The sequence below is a fragment of the Argopecten irradians genome, chromosome 4 (genome assembly GCF_041381155.1).
Source record: "Argopecten irradians isolate NY chromosome 4, Ai_NY, whole genome shotgun sequence".
In the NCBI taxonomy this organism is placed as follows: Eukaryota; Metazoa; Mollusca; class Bivalvia; order Pectinida; family Pectinidae; genus Argopecten; species Argopecten irradians.
In genome coordinates, this window is record NC_091137.1 from 36550867 (window position 1) to 36563927 (window position 13061).

Sequence of the window (13061 nt, forward strand, 5' to 3'; positions counted from 1 at the left end):
TAGTGGAGTTCTCTGCCTTTGGGATGTGTTGTGAGAGGACCTAATTGAAACGAACCGTAGTCGTGGAGAGGTACAGAGGTTTGGCAGAGCTGGAGTAGGTCTGACGTCGCCGTCTGAAGGAGGTTTCAAACAACGTCATCAAACTATATGCATATGTATATATAGGGTAGAGAGCACAAGGATCATCATCCTATGATCCTGATTTTTTTTCAAAGAAAATTGACGTTTTTTGTAATGACAAATTTACATGCATTAATATCCTCGAATTACGCGGATAATATGATTCTTCATTTATTAAGCAACTATCGTATTCGTATGGGTTCCCTTGCTTTGTCTCCTATGTTTTTTTTAAAACTTTTTATACATATTAAAACGTATGTGTTTTTGTGGCGAATTTCTACTGAAGTAGTTACGATCAACGTTTGTAAATACAGATTAAATCGTTCATTCAAAATGCACTCCGTTCTTTACCAAATACAGTTCCAAATCAAAACACAAGTTTGAGTGGGTATATATACGTCCTGTCAGTTGGCAACTAGGTTACAATATCTTATAGTTACAGTTGCCCAGTATTCCACTCTTAATTATGTCACCTACATTTGACTGGTTCTTCCTTTCTCGTGAATCTCCTGAAATGGTATTTAATTAGGATATATCACCTACAGCGAGAGTCTAATTAACCTCTGGCATTACGAAAGATAAAAAAGTATTCATTATTTTGTAAATGTTAACTTTACTGGGTTTTTTTTTCTCACTTTTGCCACTTTTCACAAATACACTTTCACATGCTGATTACTGTATTATGACGAGCCGGTGTTATAATAATCCTGACGCTTGCAAAAATAGAATTTATTTTGTTTTACTACATAATATTAACTTTCAAAATTTTGCGTATCGTGCCATATGATGAAGTTATAGTACAATCGATGGTTCCTATTACAAACTGTTTGTTCTACGTGTTGTGAAAGACGGACATAAAATGACCATTTCGCGTATAACATATGCTTATCCCATAATCAAGACCACAGGGACCTGGCACGAAAAATGTTAACCAATAGTATACATGTATATATTATAGTATCAAGGGTATGAACTCGGCGGTCGAGAAAAACGGACCTATTTTTTAAAAACCTTGATGATTTTAATAAATGGGTTCTATATAACATTAACGGATAATCTTACCTTAAAGAGAAATAATTTATCTTTCCATTGAGTGCTTGATGAACAAAATTGGCCAAGTATTGACGAAGTTATGACTTGATGAATCGGGAAATTTAGGTAGATTAAATCGTTCATTCAAAATGCACTCCGTTCTTTACCAAATACAGTTCAAAATCAAAACACAAGTTTGAGTGGATATACGTCCTGTCAGTTGACAACTAGGTTACAATCTATTATAGTTACAGTTGCCCAGTATTCCACTCTTAATTATGTCACCTACATTTGACTGGCTCTTCCTTTCTCGTGAATCTCCTGAAATGGTATCTAACTAGGATATATCACCTACAGCGAGAGCCTAATTAACCTCTGGCATTACGAAAGATAAAAAAAGCATTCATTTTTTTGTAAATGTTAACTTTACTGGTTATTTTGTTTTATTCTTTTTTCATTTTTGCCACTTTTCACAAATACACTTTCACATGCTGATTACTGTATTATGACGAGACGGTGTTATAATAATCCTGACGCTTGCAAATTAGATTTTATTTTTTCTTTTACTACAAAATATCAACTTTCAGAATTTTGCGTATCGTGTCATATGATGAAATTAAAGTACAATCGATGGTTCCTATAACAAACTGTTTGTTCTACGTGTTGTGAAAGACGGACATAAAATGACCACTTCGCGTATAACATATGCTTATCTCTTAATCAAGACGTCTATTCTTTTTCAGTGGCATATATTAACAAGTAGGGGCCTATAGAAGGCAGGAAAGTGCGTAGGGCATCATACAAGAGAAATTGTGATTCAAAATGACCAATAATTAAAATAGCCTTAGTATTTATATTCCAGGTTCTTCAGAGGCTAGACAGTGTAGTGTATAAAATATCAGTCCCGATACCCCAATGTTTAAAGCCAATCTGAGTCACTCAGACCACGACAGTATTGTGGCTATAAGAACAGACGTTCAATATCATCTCAATTAGGGTTTCAGCAATGTCCGTAATACAGTGTCCAGTAAAGACTGACCATCCCTGTAATTGTTTCCTATGATGACCATTCACAGTGTTAATACGTGTGATAATCCGTCCAATTAGCACCACAATGCGTGGTCTTAAGGTGTTCATTTGTGACATCTGAGGTCAGCTATCAGTTGCGTCTTGTCAAATACTCGGTGATTCGGAAAATAATGATTTTAACACACACTGTACTGGTCAAAAGGATAATCATATGTCTCGCAAAAGAAGTTTCAGACGTTTTGAATTGGTTTAATAGTAGCAATTACTTGATTGAAATGGTCAGTGTGAGCGTTGCAATGCAAAATAAAGGGAGGAGGTATTCAAAATTCACAACTATCCAGGAATAGAAAACTAGAAAAGTGTCTCCATCTAAGGAGGAGAAGTCAATGCTATCCTACTGAACCTGTGGACGGGAGAAACATGGAAAGCCCCTATGACTGGGCACAATAGATGGTAATATAGTAAGATAGTATATCCTGTCAATGCCATGCATTTGGGCTGATCGGTAACTGACGTGGTCGAATCTACTGGGGATAATACAGCCTTGCTTACATGCTAATGATATACGTAGTTGGAATGACATGTCCTAGAAACACCCAAAATAAAAGAGGAGTTCGTCTGTCCTTTTGTTATTCTCCTTACTCATGTTTACTATTTAAATAAATAAATAAGTTACACAATGATTTCTACTTTCTATTGACCTAATCCTTATTTTAATTTTGCAATTCATCTATGGTTTTCGCTTCCATAGAAAACAATTCAGTAAAGCGTTGACGTTACAGTTGAAAAGGGCGCTTACAATTATACATATGACCACACCATAATTTTAAGCAATTGAAACCATGAGAATCTTTCGTTTAATCAGATATATGATAAACGACTCCTTATACCAAATAGTGATATAAAATGATTCGATTTGTAACACGACAAAATGGCATCACAATTACCAAATTAAGTAGGTCTTGCCAATCTAATGCACAAACTGTGAATTAAGGGTTGAGAGTTACGGGTAATATTTTAAGTATATTTTATAGAACAGATACGTTATGAAATAAGTTAAAGTCAGTAAGGTGAATGATACTGAGTTGTTGACCAAGTCCTAAATTTACGCCAATAATATATATTAGGAAATCTTGCAATATAATTCTATTTTTCTTTGTAGTTAACATTCTGGCCTATTCAGCAAAATCTGCAGACATTGTATATTATTAGTTGTTTTTTATTATTATTATTTGTTTACCTGATATATGAGCCTCTTAAAATAGGAAGATTTAGCGGACTCATTTATGCCATGATGGTATAATCCATGGCCTCTCTTTCAGTGTAGTTAAAACCAAAAGAATATGAAAAATAATGAAATTTGAGAATCGACGGATTATTTTAATATCCTGTTTAAAAAAAATTAATTTAAACTGTTACATTACTTACCTTTGAGTTCAAAGTGCATTGCCTTGTAATCTTCTGAAAATGATGTACTTATTCCATGTACATTAGCTGCTATATATTGGCTCATGTGACACGAATCGTCATTGAATATGTAATCAAAACTATAACAGCGGAAGGAAGTTTCTGCCAAACACAACTGCGCGCATGCGTCCAATGTCACACCAAGTATAATTTTATTATAAACTTGTATTCCTTCAATTTGTTGTAATGTTCCATATCCAAAATTCACAAACTTTTCCATCGGTCCATCTGAAAATAGAAAAAATATGTTATCAATTAATATATTTGGCGTCTACCTCTTAATGCATTGCAAATGTTGTCAAGCATAATACATAGAGTTCTATATTTGAAAATTAATATAACTTTTATACCATTTCATTTATCAGGAAATGCCAGTCTTGCTGGAGTTCAAGAAAGGCGTCGGAAAACACAGAGAACAGCCACAAAGAACAGCCATTGAAAGAGGTTATTCAAGTTTCTCTAATATTCATGCACGTTTTAGATATAAATTGAAAAACAATCCTAAATAAATTGAAAAACAAACACCATTGACAATAAGTAATGTTCTTCCGACCATTTGGTGACATATTGATATAATTGTGCAATATAAACTTACTTGATATTCTCTCATAAAAGTCTGTCCCTGGCAGGACAATGACGCCCCCTGAATCTTTAGGTGTAAGGTCCGAGAGCCAACAGTTCCTTTGGCGAACTTCGTAATCGAACCCTTGGCACCGGAAGTTCACTTCTAATATACAACGACGAGCACATTCTTCTATTGTTTGATCCGGAATTTTCCGTTTATGTTCAAAAGTCACAACATGATTTGGAATTCGGTTAAAAAGCTTTTCATATGCAGCTGAAATCAATTAAGATAAATACACTAGTATTAGCCATTCTGGAATAACAGTAAAAAGAATTTCGTGATTTCAAAATAAAGTGATTTTCCCTTTGCTTTTAGGTGATTATTCTTTTGACGTCTAGCATGCAAGTTTACTTTGCAACGCAAAACAATTCATTAAAATAATTCTTTAAAATAGATACATCATTAATGCAATTTAGGTAACATGGAATTCTCTTTAACTATTTTGTTCACCAATATAGTTTGATCATATATACATGTCGTTTACTCCCGAAGGGAAATCCTTTTGTAAATATTGACATGGGAAAACTAATGGAGCGCATGGGTATTTGGTCAGATGGGGTTTAATATACGATTATAGGAGAAAGCAGAATCAGTAATTTTTCGTGGCTAAGGAATTCCTTAACTTAAAATTCTCCACAGGAAAGCATTACAGAAGTGAAGGAAACATTTTAAATTAATGAGCGCTTCCTTAAAATCCGTAATGCTTTCCTAGGGAGATTTTTTACGTCAAGGGATTCCTTATTTAAGAATGTTTGTGAAACAGGGACCAGGTCATGTTACATTGTAGCAACAAATTTAATTTTTTCAGCTTATATATAATGAATATAGTTGATATGATAAACTTTTACATATGATCTAATGAATGAAACAAAATACTTCATGTTCTGATGAAATATTATCAGACATATTAAGATAACAAAATAAAATACAAAAGCAGAATTAGATAATATTCACGTCATAGACGGAAAAAGTGTGTGTACATTCACAGCGATATCACAGTGGAATAGTATTTATTGCATATGCCAGTTGTGTAACGCACAAAAACGAGCCGTCTTTTTCTTCTCACCTTGATGCGTGACAAATAGCGATACCAAACCCAATGCCCCCACACGTGGGAGTTCATTCCGACTGAAGTCGGATCATAAAAAACCCGGAATACATACATCCCTAAGGAGCCAGAGAACATCCTGTCTAAATATCCTAACCGGTAGCCATATCATAGACGCGGGTGCCCACAAAACACGCAACCGTGGATGTAAGGTTATATATGTAACTGCAGACTCCGGGGAATAGGGTTTGTTATTGATATAGCCAGATGGCCCGTTAGGATTCTTACATGATTATGATGATAAAATGGTGATTTTTCGAACCGTTTGCTGCCTAATAGTCTGATATGGCACTGAATAATTAAATACTGTGAGTTGATATTGTTTTGACAACTTAATTAAGTTAAGTCATAACGGTTGTGTTTATAGCTCTTTTGTAAACGTGTTAGTATTTTTTATTTCATCGAAACTACACAGGAAAATATAGGCAGATTCCTTGTGTACTATTATGTCCTTACTGCAACTACTTTCCGCTGATGGTCCTTATTTTTATAATAAAAAAAAAATCCAATGAAAGTTACGTTTGAGCAGTTGTGTCAAATTTAGTCGCTTCCCAATCCTCGATATTCCAGAAGTTACTGACATTGTCGTTTGATCTACCATAGATTTTGTATCACTGGATTTTGGAAAATACTGAGAGCTTTGGTTTACATCAAAGGACCAATTCACCTGTCGCACATGTTTCGCACAGAAAGTCTTCAATTTTGCTATGACATAACTGAAAACTCGGATATCTTGTTTTATTCGAAGTAGCCAAACATTAACTATATGTTCAAGTAAACCAAACTCAAATATTCTAATACGGTAACTCGAAGTTTTATCATGGTTCTGTCGACTTCGAGTTACATAAGTGTTCTATAAAAAGTGGTATCAACAAACTGTGTTCTAAGAGCTATGTTATAAGTTCTTTTGCTTACCATACATGTTGTATATACCTTTAGTGACGTGTATTCTACATATTGGCTTAAAGTGGGACAATAAAAATATTTAAATGATCAGTAAAAGTCGTAAAGCTATCACGAAGACAACTATACACGTGAATGTTAACTAAGCGCGAGGTCCGCGCGTGCTGGCAATCACGCCGAACGTGGCGCGACAGGATTTCTCCACGGACAATTTACAATTATATGGCTGATTTACAACCAAAGGGATGTGATTTATTGACGGCTCGTCTCTAACCTGGTCAGCGCTAAGTCAATCCTAGTCTATAATTCGTGTTTACTTGCATGTGGTATAAGGCACTGATACTAGGTATGGTCGTTTGCGTTAGAAATAACACGAATTCTTTGAAATCTCGGAATACAACAACAGTCTGCATATTTCAGGTTCGGAAAATTAAGTTTTTCTTATCACTTTTAAAGCATTTTTCAAAATTATTTTACATCTTAAAGTTGTATTTCTTGTAATCTTCACCATCACAAACTCTCATGAAACATACAATGTGTGAATATAGATGCTTATGTATGATGGTTCAGATCCACGAAAGCACCAAAATACTATTGACATAGCGGTAAATGTCGTATGAAATATCACACGTTTTGAAAGAACCGCCACAGTCAACGTCATGTTTCAAACTTTCGGGTAATATCGGAAAACCGAGTTGCATCAAGTGACTGACATCGGAGCCATATCACGTGGGCAATATCGGCAATACCTGTACAGATCTGAATAGATCGGAACAGTTCGGATATTTCCGAGCTGTTTTAAACGTTTACACGTTAAAAATCAATATTTAAATTTAATTGTTTAATCACTTTGCAAATACGAACTTCACAAAAGTCGGTAAATATCGAAAGTTTAAAACTTAGAGAGGCGGAGAAAAATATGTAGAACACTCTACATACTTTTTCTATGCCAAAAACACAACAAGTCACAGACCATACATCTTTAAACTATTGCAGCTACTACTGGGGTCCGTTTTAATATTTTGGCGCGGAAAGAGGTATTTTTTCAAAGAACCAGACGCTCCTGTAGGAGGAAGCGTCATTTGCAATTCATCTTTACATGTGTGTATTTTTAGGTATGTCAATAAAGTAAAATGCGCTTATTCTTCAGAAACGTCTAGTTTTAATATATATGTAGTGTTTATTCGTCATTAAAAGAAAACAAAAAAACAATGAAGTATAATATTTCTAATATCACTGGGTTTCTTCTTTATCACCTACTGACTCAGAAAACAGTATGGGATGCTTGTCCCACTGGTTCTCGTTTCGTTAACACATAAAACCCAGATCACTATGACGTGGATGTATAAACGTTCATGGATTTAACTCCTCATTCTAACAAACAGGCACTTGCATCGTACATTAACACTTGATATCAGATAAAAATAATGATGAGTTTGGTTTTGGTAGCCTAGACAAACACATTCTACCATGCATGGCTTCTGAACACCTAAGTCAGGGACAGTGTAGATAATTAGGTCATCGTCGTATTTACGTCATTATCTTATCTTAAAAGAAGCCATTTCTTGATCAGTACGTAATTATCGAGAGGTTCATAAACTGATTGGGAGAAACCTCGCGAGCTCTCAGAGAACCACCTCCTTGGGTTAGACAGGCGAAACTTCGGCACCGCTGACGATAGTCTAAATAAAGAGCGTGTTGTCAGATAAGGGTTGTTGTCAGCTATATATAAAATGCAGTCTGCATGTTATCGTTGATTTTATAAGCTGCAAATTGGTGCAGTGGTTTTTTAAGGAATACGAGTAGGTTATGTGAAACCAAGGGAACGTTGTATTCATGAGACTTTGGATTAAAGGGATTCGAATGTACATGCATTTTAAAACTTTTTTCTCCAAATGAAAATGTAAAGGAAAAATCAAGTAAAAAGGTAAATAGATTTACAAAAAAATGCTTGCAATAAGAATCGAATACACCATTTTATCATCATAATCATGTAAGAATCCTAACGGGCCATCTGGCTATATCAATAATAAGAAAAGATTTTTGTTACATTCGTCGAAATCATTAAATAACATATAGGAATAACACTTTAACGAAAAGACTTTTTATAGGATTAAAAGTCTGTGATCCTCATCTTAGTACGATCGCCAACAGGGTGACTGTTTAGCCAATTTCATTGCTCGAGATTTTATAGTTCTTGTATAAAGTGTTAAATATCGATTGAAAAAACCATCGACGACGTCATTCTCTGTTTTGCGGGAGTTGGCGCGTGCGGAGGTCATGTTGGTGACCTGACGACTTAGGGAATTATTTCACAGATTTATCTGAGGATGGGAACGTGTGTATCAACACGTTTGATAGAGCTTACAATATATCTACTGTCTTACTTTATTTAATCAAATTCACATAACCCTCTTTTACTTAAATCTAATGAGCAATTAGCTTAATTATAATGTACGAGTTTCATATAAGGTAAAGTCCGTTAGCAAACTGTTTTCTCACCTTTCCCAGACGTTACTCATTAACAGTACTTTTGTCTATACACAAGTCCGTTTGCGCAAACTAATTATCTATCAAATGTCATGATTTTAACACCTAAATAATACTTCATCCTCGTTATACTTACTTAAGACCAAAATGCTATTGTACTGTTGAAATGATTATTGTGTATTTAAAACAAAAATTGAATTCCACAGAAACGTATATGTCGCCAATCAGTAGCCATTAATTTGGATTTCCACCTCCAAGACCAAAATGGCTCAAATATCCTTTGTATCCAGACAGACACTCTCAATAAAAGACTATCAAATGATATTACTGACTAATCGGCCAAAGAAAACTTAATGGAAAAAATAACGGAAGTAAATTGTTTATGCTTGCTAACATTGACCTTGACATTTCAACACAAACTTATCCATGCTGCAGCAATACAGGTAAAACTGAATTGAATTAAATGGGTCGAAAGACATTTTTATTTCTTTTATAAGAAATTGTTATTTCTATTTGCTTTGAAGTTTGTCACTATGTTCAAGATATATAAAAAAAAACAACTACATGTGGCTATTCTGTGGCCGTTTAACACTTATTGAAGCAATCAGTTGTACTACAAACTGACTGCAAAGAGACAATCTAGCTAAAATTACAACAAAGTTGATAAGTCGTGTGCAACAGCAATGTTCTGAATAACGTTTCTGTTCATTCAATATTCTACATCCTCTTTACATCAATGTATCTATCCGTAACGATTTACCATGCTATTTGGTAAAAGGCACGTAATCACCTTAATCAGTCAGACAAAAGTGGGAAATGCCTTTAATATCGGTACTTATTTTTTAATTTCATCATATTTAATTTAACAGCTTTTTATGAAAAAAATGTTTTAACAGAATAAAGTCTAAACGTCAACATTTTCTAACCTGCCTCGGGATTGCAATGAATTTAAATACTTACTTCTATAGTGATCAGCGAATGTAGAGACCTGAAGGGTTACGAAAGGTTCCTCGTGTGTATGATTTTGAAGGCGACAACTTCCGATGGCGTTATCTAGGTCAAATGACATGCATTCAAATTCCACCTCCCTGACACACAGCTCTGCACATGCTTCAACTGAGGAGTTCCGAATTGTTTTGGCAGGTATCGTTGACAGGTGCATTTGAGGCATACGGACGAAGAGGGCCCGAAAGGTCGAAAGGTTTGCTGAAATATAAAAAAAAATTGTTGGAAGCAAGTTTCAATAAAATATGTATTGTTAAAATTAAATTCAGTAAGAATAAACATGTATACGGTTAGAAAACACTACGCCAAAACCTGAAATCCAAAAATATTTTCTCATTGTACCTAATGTCTCTTTATATGATCGTAACAGGCGACAGAATTTGATGCTTTTGTGCTTTACTTTCTTTACGGACGACTTTGCTATTTCTTGTCTCCATTGGCACTATCCCTTTTGAACCATTAATTGAGCGTATTCCGTATTTGCATATTACAGAGTTATCTACCCTTGCGGGTAGGTATCGATTGTAACGTCATACATTTCGGAGAAAACGACGTAAATTACGCTCACAAAATAATGACGCAACAATCGATACCTACCCGCATTGGAGCTAACTCTGTAATATGCAAAGATGGAATACCACATGCGAGAGTAACATTAGTAGTTTATAATCGGGGTTGATGCTTTTGATCATAGTTGTCATTATAACGTGACTAAATGTATGTCCTACTTCAGTAAGATCGCACTAGAGTAGGCAACAGTGCGGCTATATCGTAATTTCCCACCATAACCAAATCAACAAAGATATTCATGGGTGAGTCCATCTTCAAGTATGGATTTGTTAAAAAATAAACTGATACATCGAAGAGAGAACGCCAACGATTGCAGGTTTAGTCAGAGCAGAGCAATTTTTGACCCCATTTAACTGAGTTCGCTTCATAGTGCAATCTATCTTATTGTATCATACTGTTGAAGATAGCAAGCGAAATATGTAGTTATATTGTACAGAAAAATGAGTGAATGAGTTGTAATACTGCTAGAGAATAGGGGAAAATGCTAAACTATCCATATGGAAATATCTAAAAGGGGACTTCCAAAGATTAGTAAAGACTGTTAGGAGTTTTTTAATTAGAAAATTCAAGCTTCTCGAACCTTCGTCAATAAAAGAGAAAACGTTTATGCGTGTGTATTGTATAAAGATAAATATCAGATATCATTTCATGATTATCTTAAAACATTTTTTCTTATACTTCTTAATCTAAAAGACCTGGATATATGACAACATGTTTTGTGTTCATTTTAGATAATTAACATAAAGTTTTAAGCATCACTCTACAGTTATATGATGAAACATGCAGTAAAACAGAGCGGGAACACACGCCAATTATCGGACCAAATAGGATGCAACAATTAGAAAGTGATCGATGTATCGTTCTTATCTTGACCTTGCGCATACATTTTAACAAAATGACCCGGGAGCTCTGTCTCATCTTTTCCTAATCAATGCGTAGGATGTTTTCGCCGTTAATTGTCTCAAAACAATGGTCTTAATTGGTCATAAACAGTGGGTCGCAGACGTGACAACCAGGCCTATCTCACTATGAGGCCAAGGTTTATCTCCCCTCACCCGGACCCTGGCGGAGGTAGCCGAAGTTTATGGACTGCTGTGTTCAATGGTTATCGACAAGGAAGATTTAGGGAAAGCAAGTAAGTACTACCTCAATTAGAGTAGTGCTATGGAAGCCTTTGTATGCAAACATAGATGCAAATGGTTTGCTTTGTGTATTGTATCATCTGTAGAGCTAGCTAATTTACTTTTAATCAAACTAATCATCAAACGTCAGTATTAAGATAACCTAGGTTTGATCACGATGATGTCATTTTCGTGACTAAATCAAATCCATTATGTGACAGGCTTGTATGAATAAATAACTATAAAGAAATTGTCAACAATAAGCTAAAAGATATGAATAAATAACTATTAAGAAATTTTCAACAATAAGTTAAAATCTTTTTTGACTAAGCATTAGATCAGACTCTAGGACGTTTTAATGTATTTGTTTCTAAATGTCACTAATATTCATTTCCCAGATTACAATGTATATCAGTCATAATATTATGTAAATATATTCTGATGATTTCGGAAATTGAGATTCACGTCAACACTCAAAGAGAAAAATTATATGCAATCATAACATCAAAGCAAGAATTAGATTAATTACAAAATACACGAGCAAATATTAATGTTGATTTTATCGAATATGCAATCCACAAAGACGTTCCAGATGGTTTCCTTTCCGGTATAACAGTAGTTCCATTAATGGCTGCCGTAGAATAGTCACTATCGCCCCAAATATTTCAGAGAGACTTTAACCGTGTTTGGTACTTTAACGATTTGGTTACAGCAGAGAAAAAGCAATTTGTATATTAGCATTGTCTATCGCCCTAGTAAAACGCAGACATGACCATAAAACTTATCTATTTGTGTTCTAAACCCTGAACCAATGACCGGAAATCGGAATTCCGGACCATGTGATGTTAGTCCATTATTACAAATAAAAGGATTTTTATCATCCACCGGACCGTATTCTTGAGATCCTTTATAAGCCCTTAATTGACTTGATCATTATAAGTAATTATTGATTCCAGATAAAATTCGCCCAATTTATGGGTCCAAAGTGACCATAACTACATTCCTACAAATGACCACGTGTCCGGAATTTCCCCGCGGGAGGACACTTCTTTGCTCACAAACAATTAACTAGACCGAGGTCTCCACTTAATTACTAACACTTGTGGTTTAGTCTGTACAAAGCCAAACCGGACATCCATGGACAATGCATAAACAGAATAATCCCTTTTGCATGGTACCATATTTTGAATGTCTGGATGTTGTAATGTAACAATTCGTTCATAATCCCATGACGCACATTTTCCAATATGGAAGCTCATGTTTTAATTGATTCCTTTATTTGGTTGTTACTGAGAAATAAATCGAGTGCTTTATTAGCGATATCACTCATCATTTAAGTAAACTGAACCAACAATGGTGTGATTGGTGTAAAAGGATACAGTAGTACCAGAATTAGGTTCTTGCTTTCTCTATGTGTTTACTTAGCCGCGATGTACAGGAAGGACATGAACAAACCGTCCAGCATCCAAATATTTACCCACAGGGGGCGCTGTGGTAGTGAAGGAGAAAAGATACACATATATCTAGATAAGCTACTATATATATGTGTGTTAGCTATTTCTGCTAAGTGTTTCTATTTCTGCCGCAAAAC

The 13061-nt window shown here is 34.9% G+C and overlaps 1 protein-coding gene across 1 annotated transcript in view; it reads right to left on the minus strand.

Annotated features, from left to right (window-relative positions):
* LOC138321514 (uncharacterized) overlaps positions 1-13061 on the minus strand; it is a 60564-nt gene that overhangs the window by 23142 nt on the left and 24361 nt on the right. The window contains exons 2-4 of the mRNA XM_069265251.1: positions 9735-9980; positions 4244-4486; positions 3610-3876 (exon numbers count right to left, since the gene is read on the minus strand). Of these exons, the coding sequence (XP_069121352.1) occupies positions 3610-3876; positions 4244-4486; positions 9735-9980 (756 nt within the window). The remainder of the gene's footprint in view (positions 1-3609; positions 3877-4243; positions 4487-9734; positions 9981-13061) is intronic.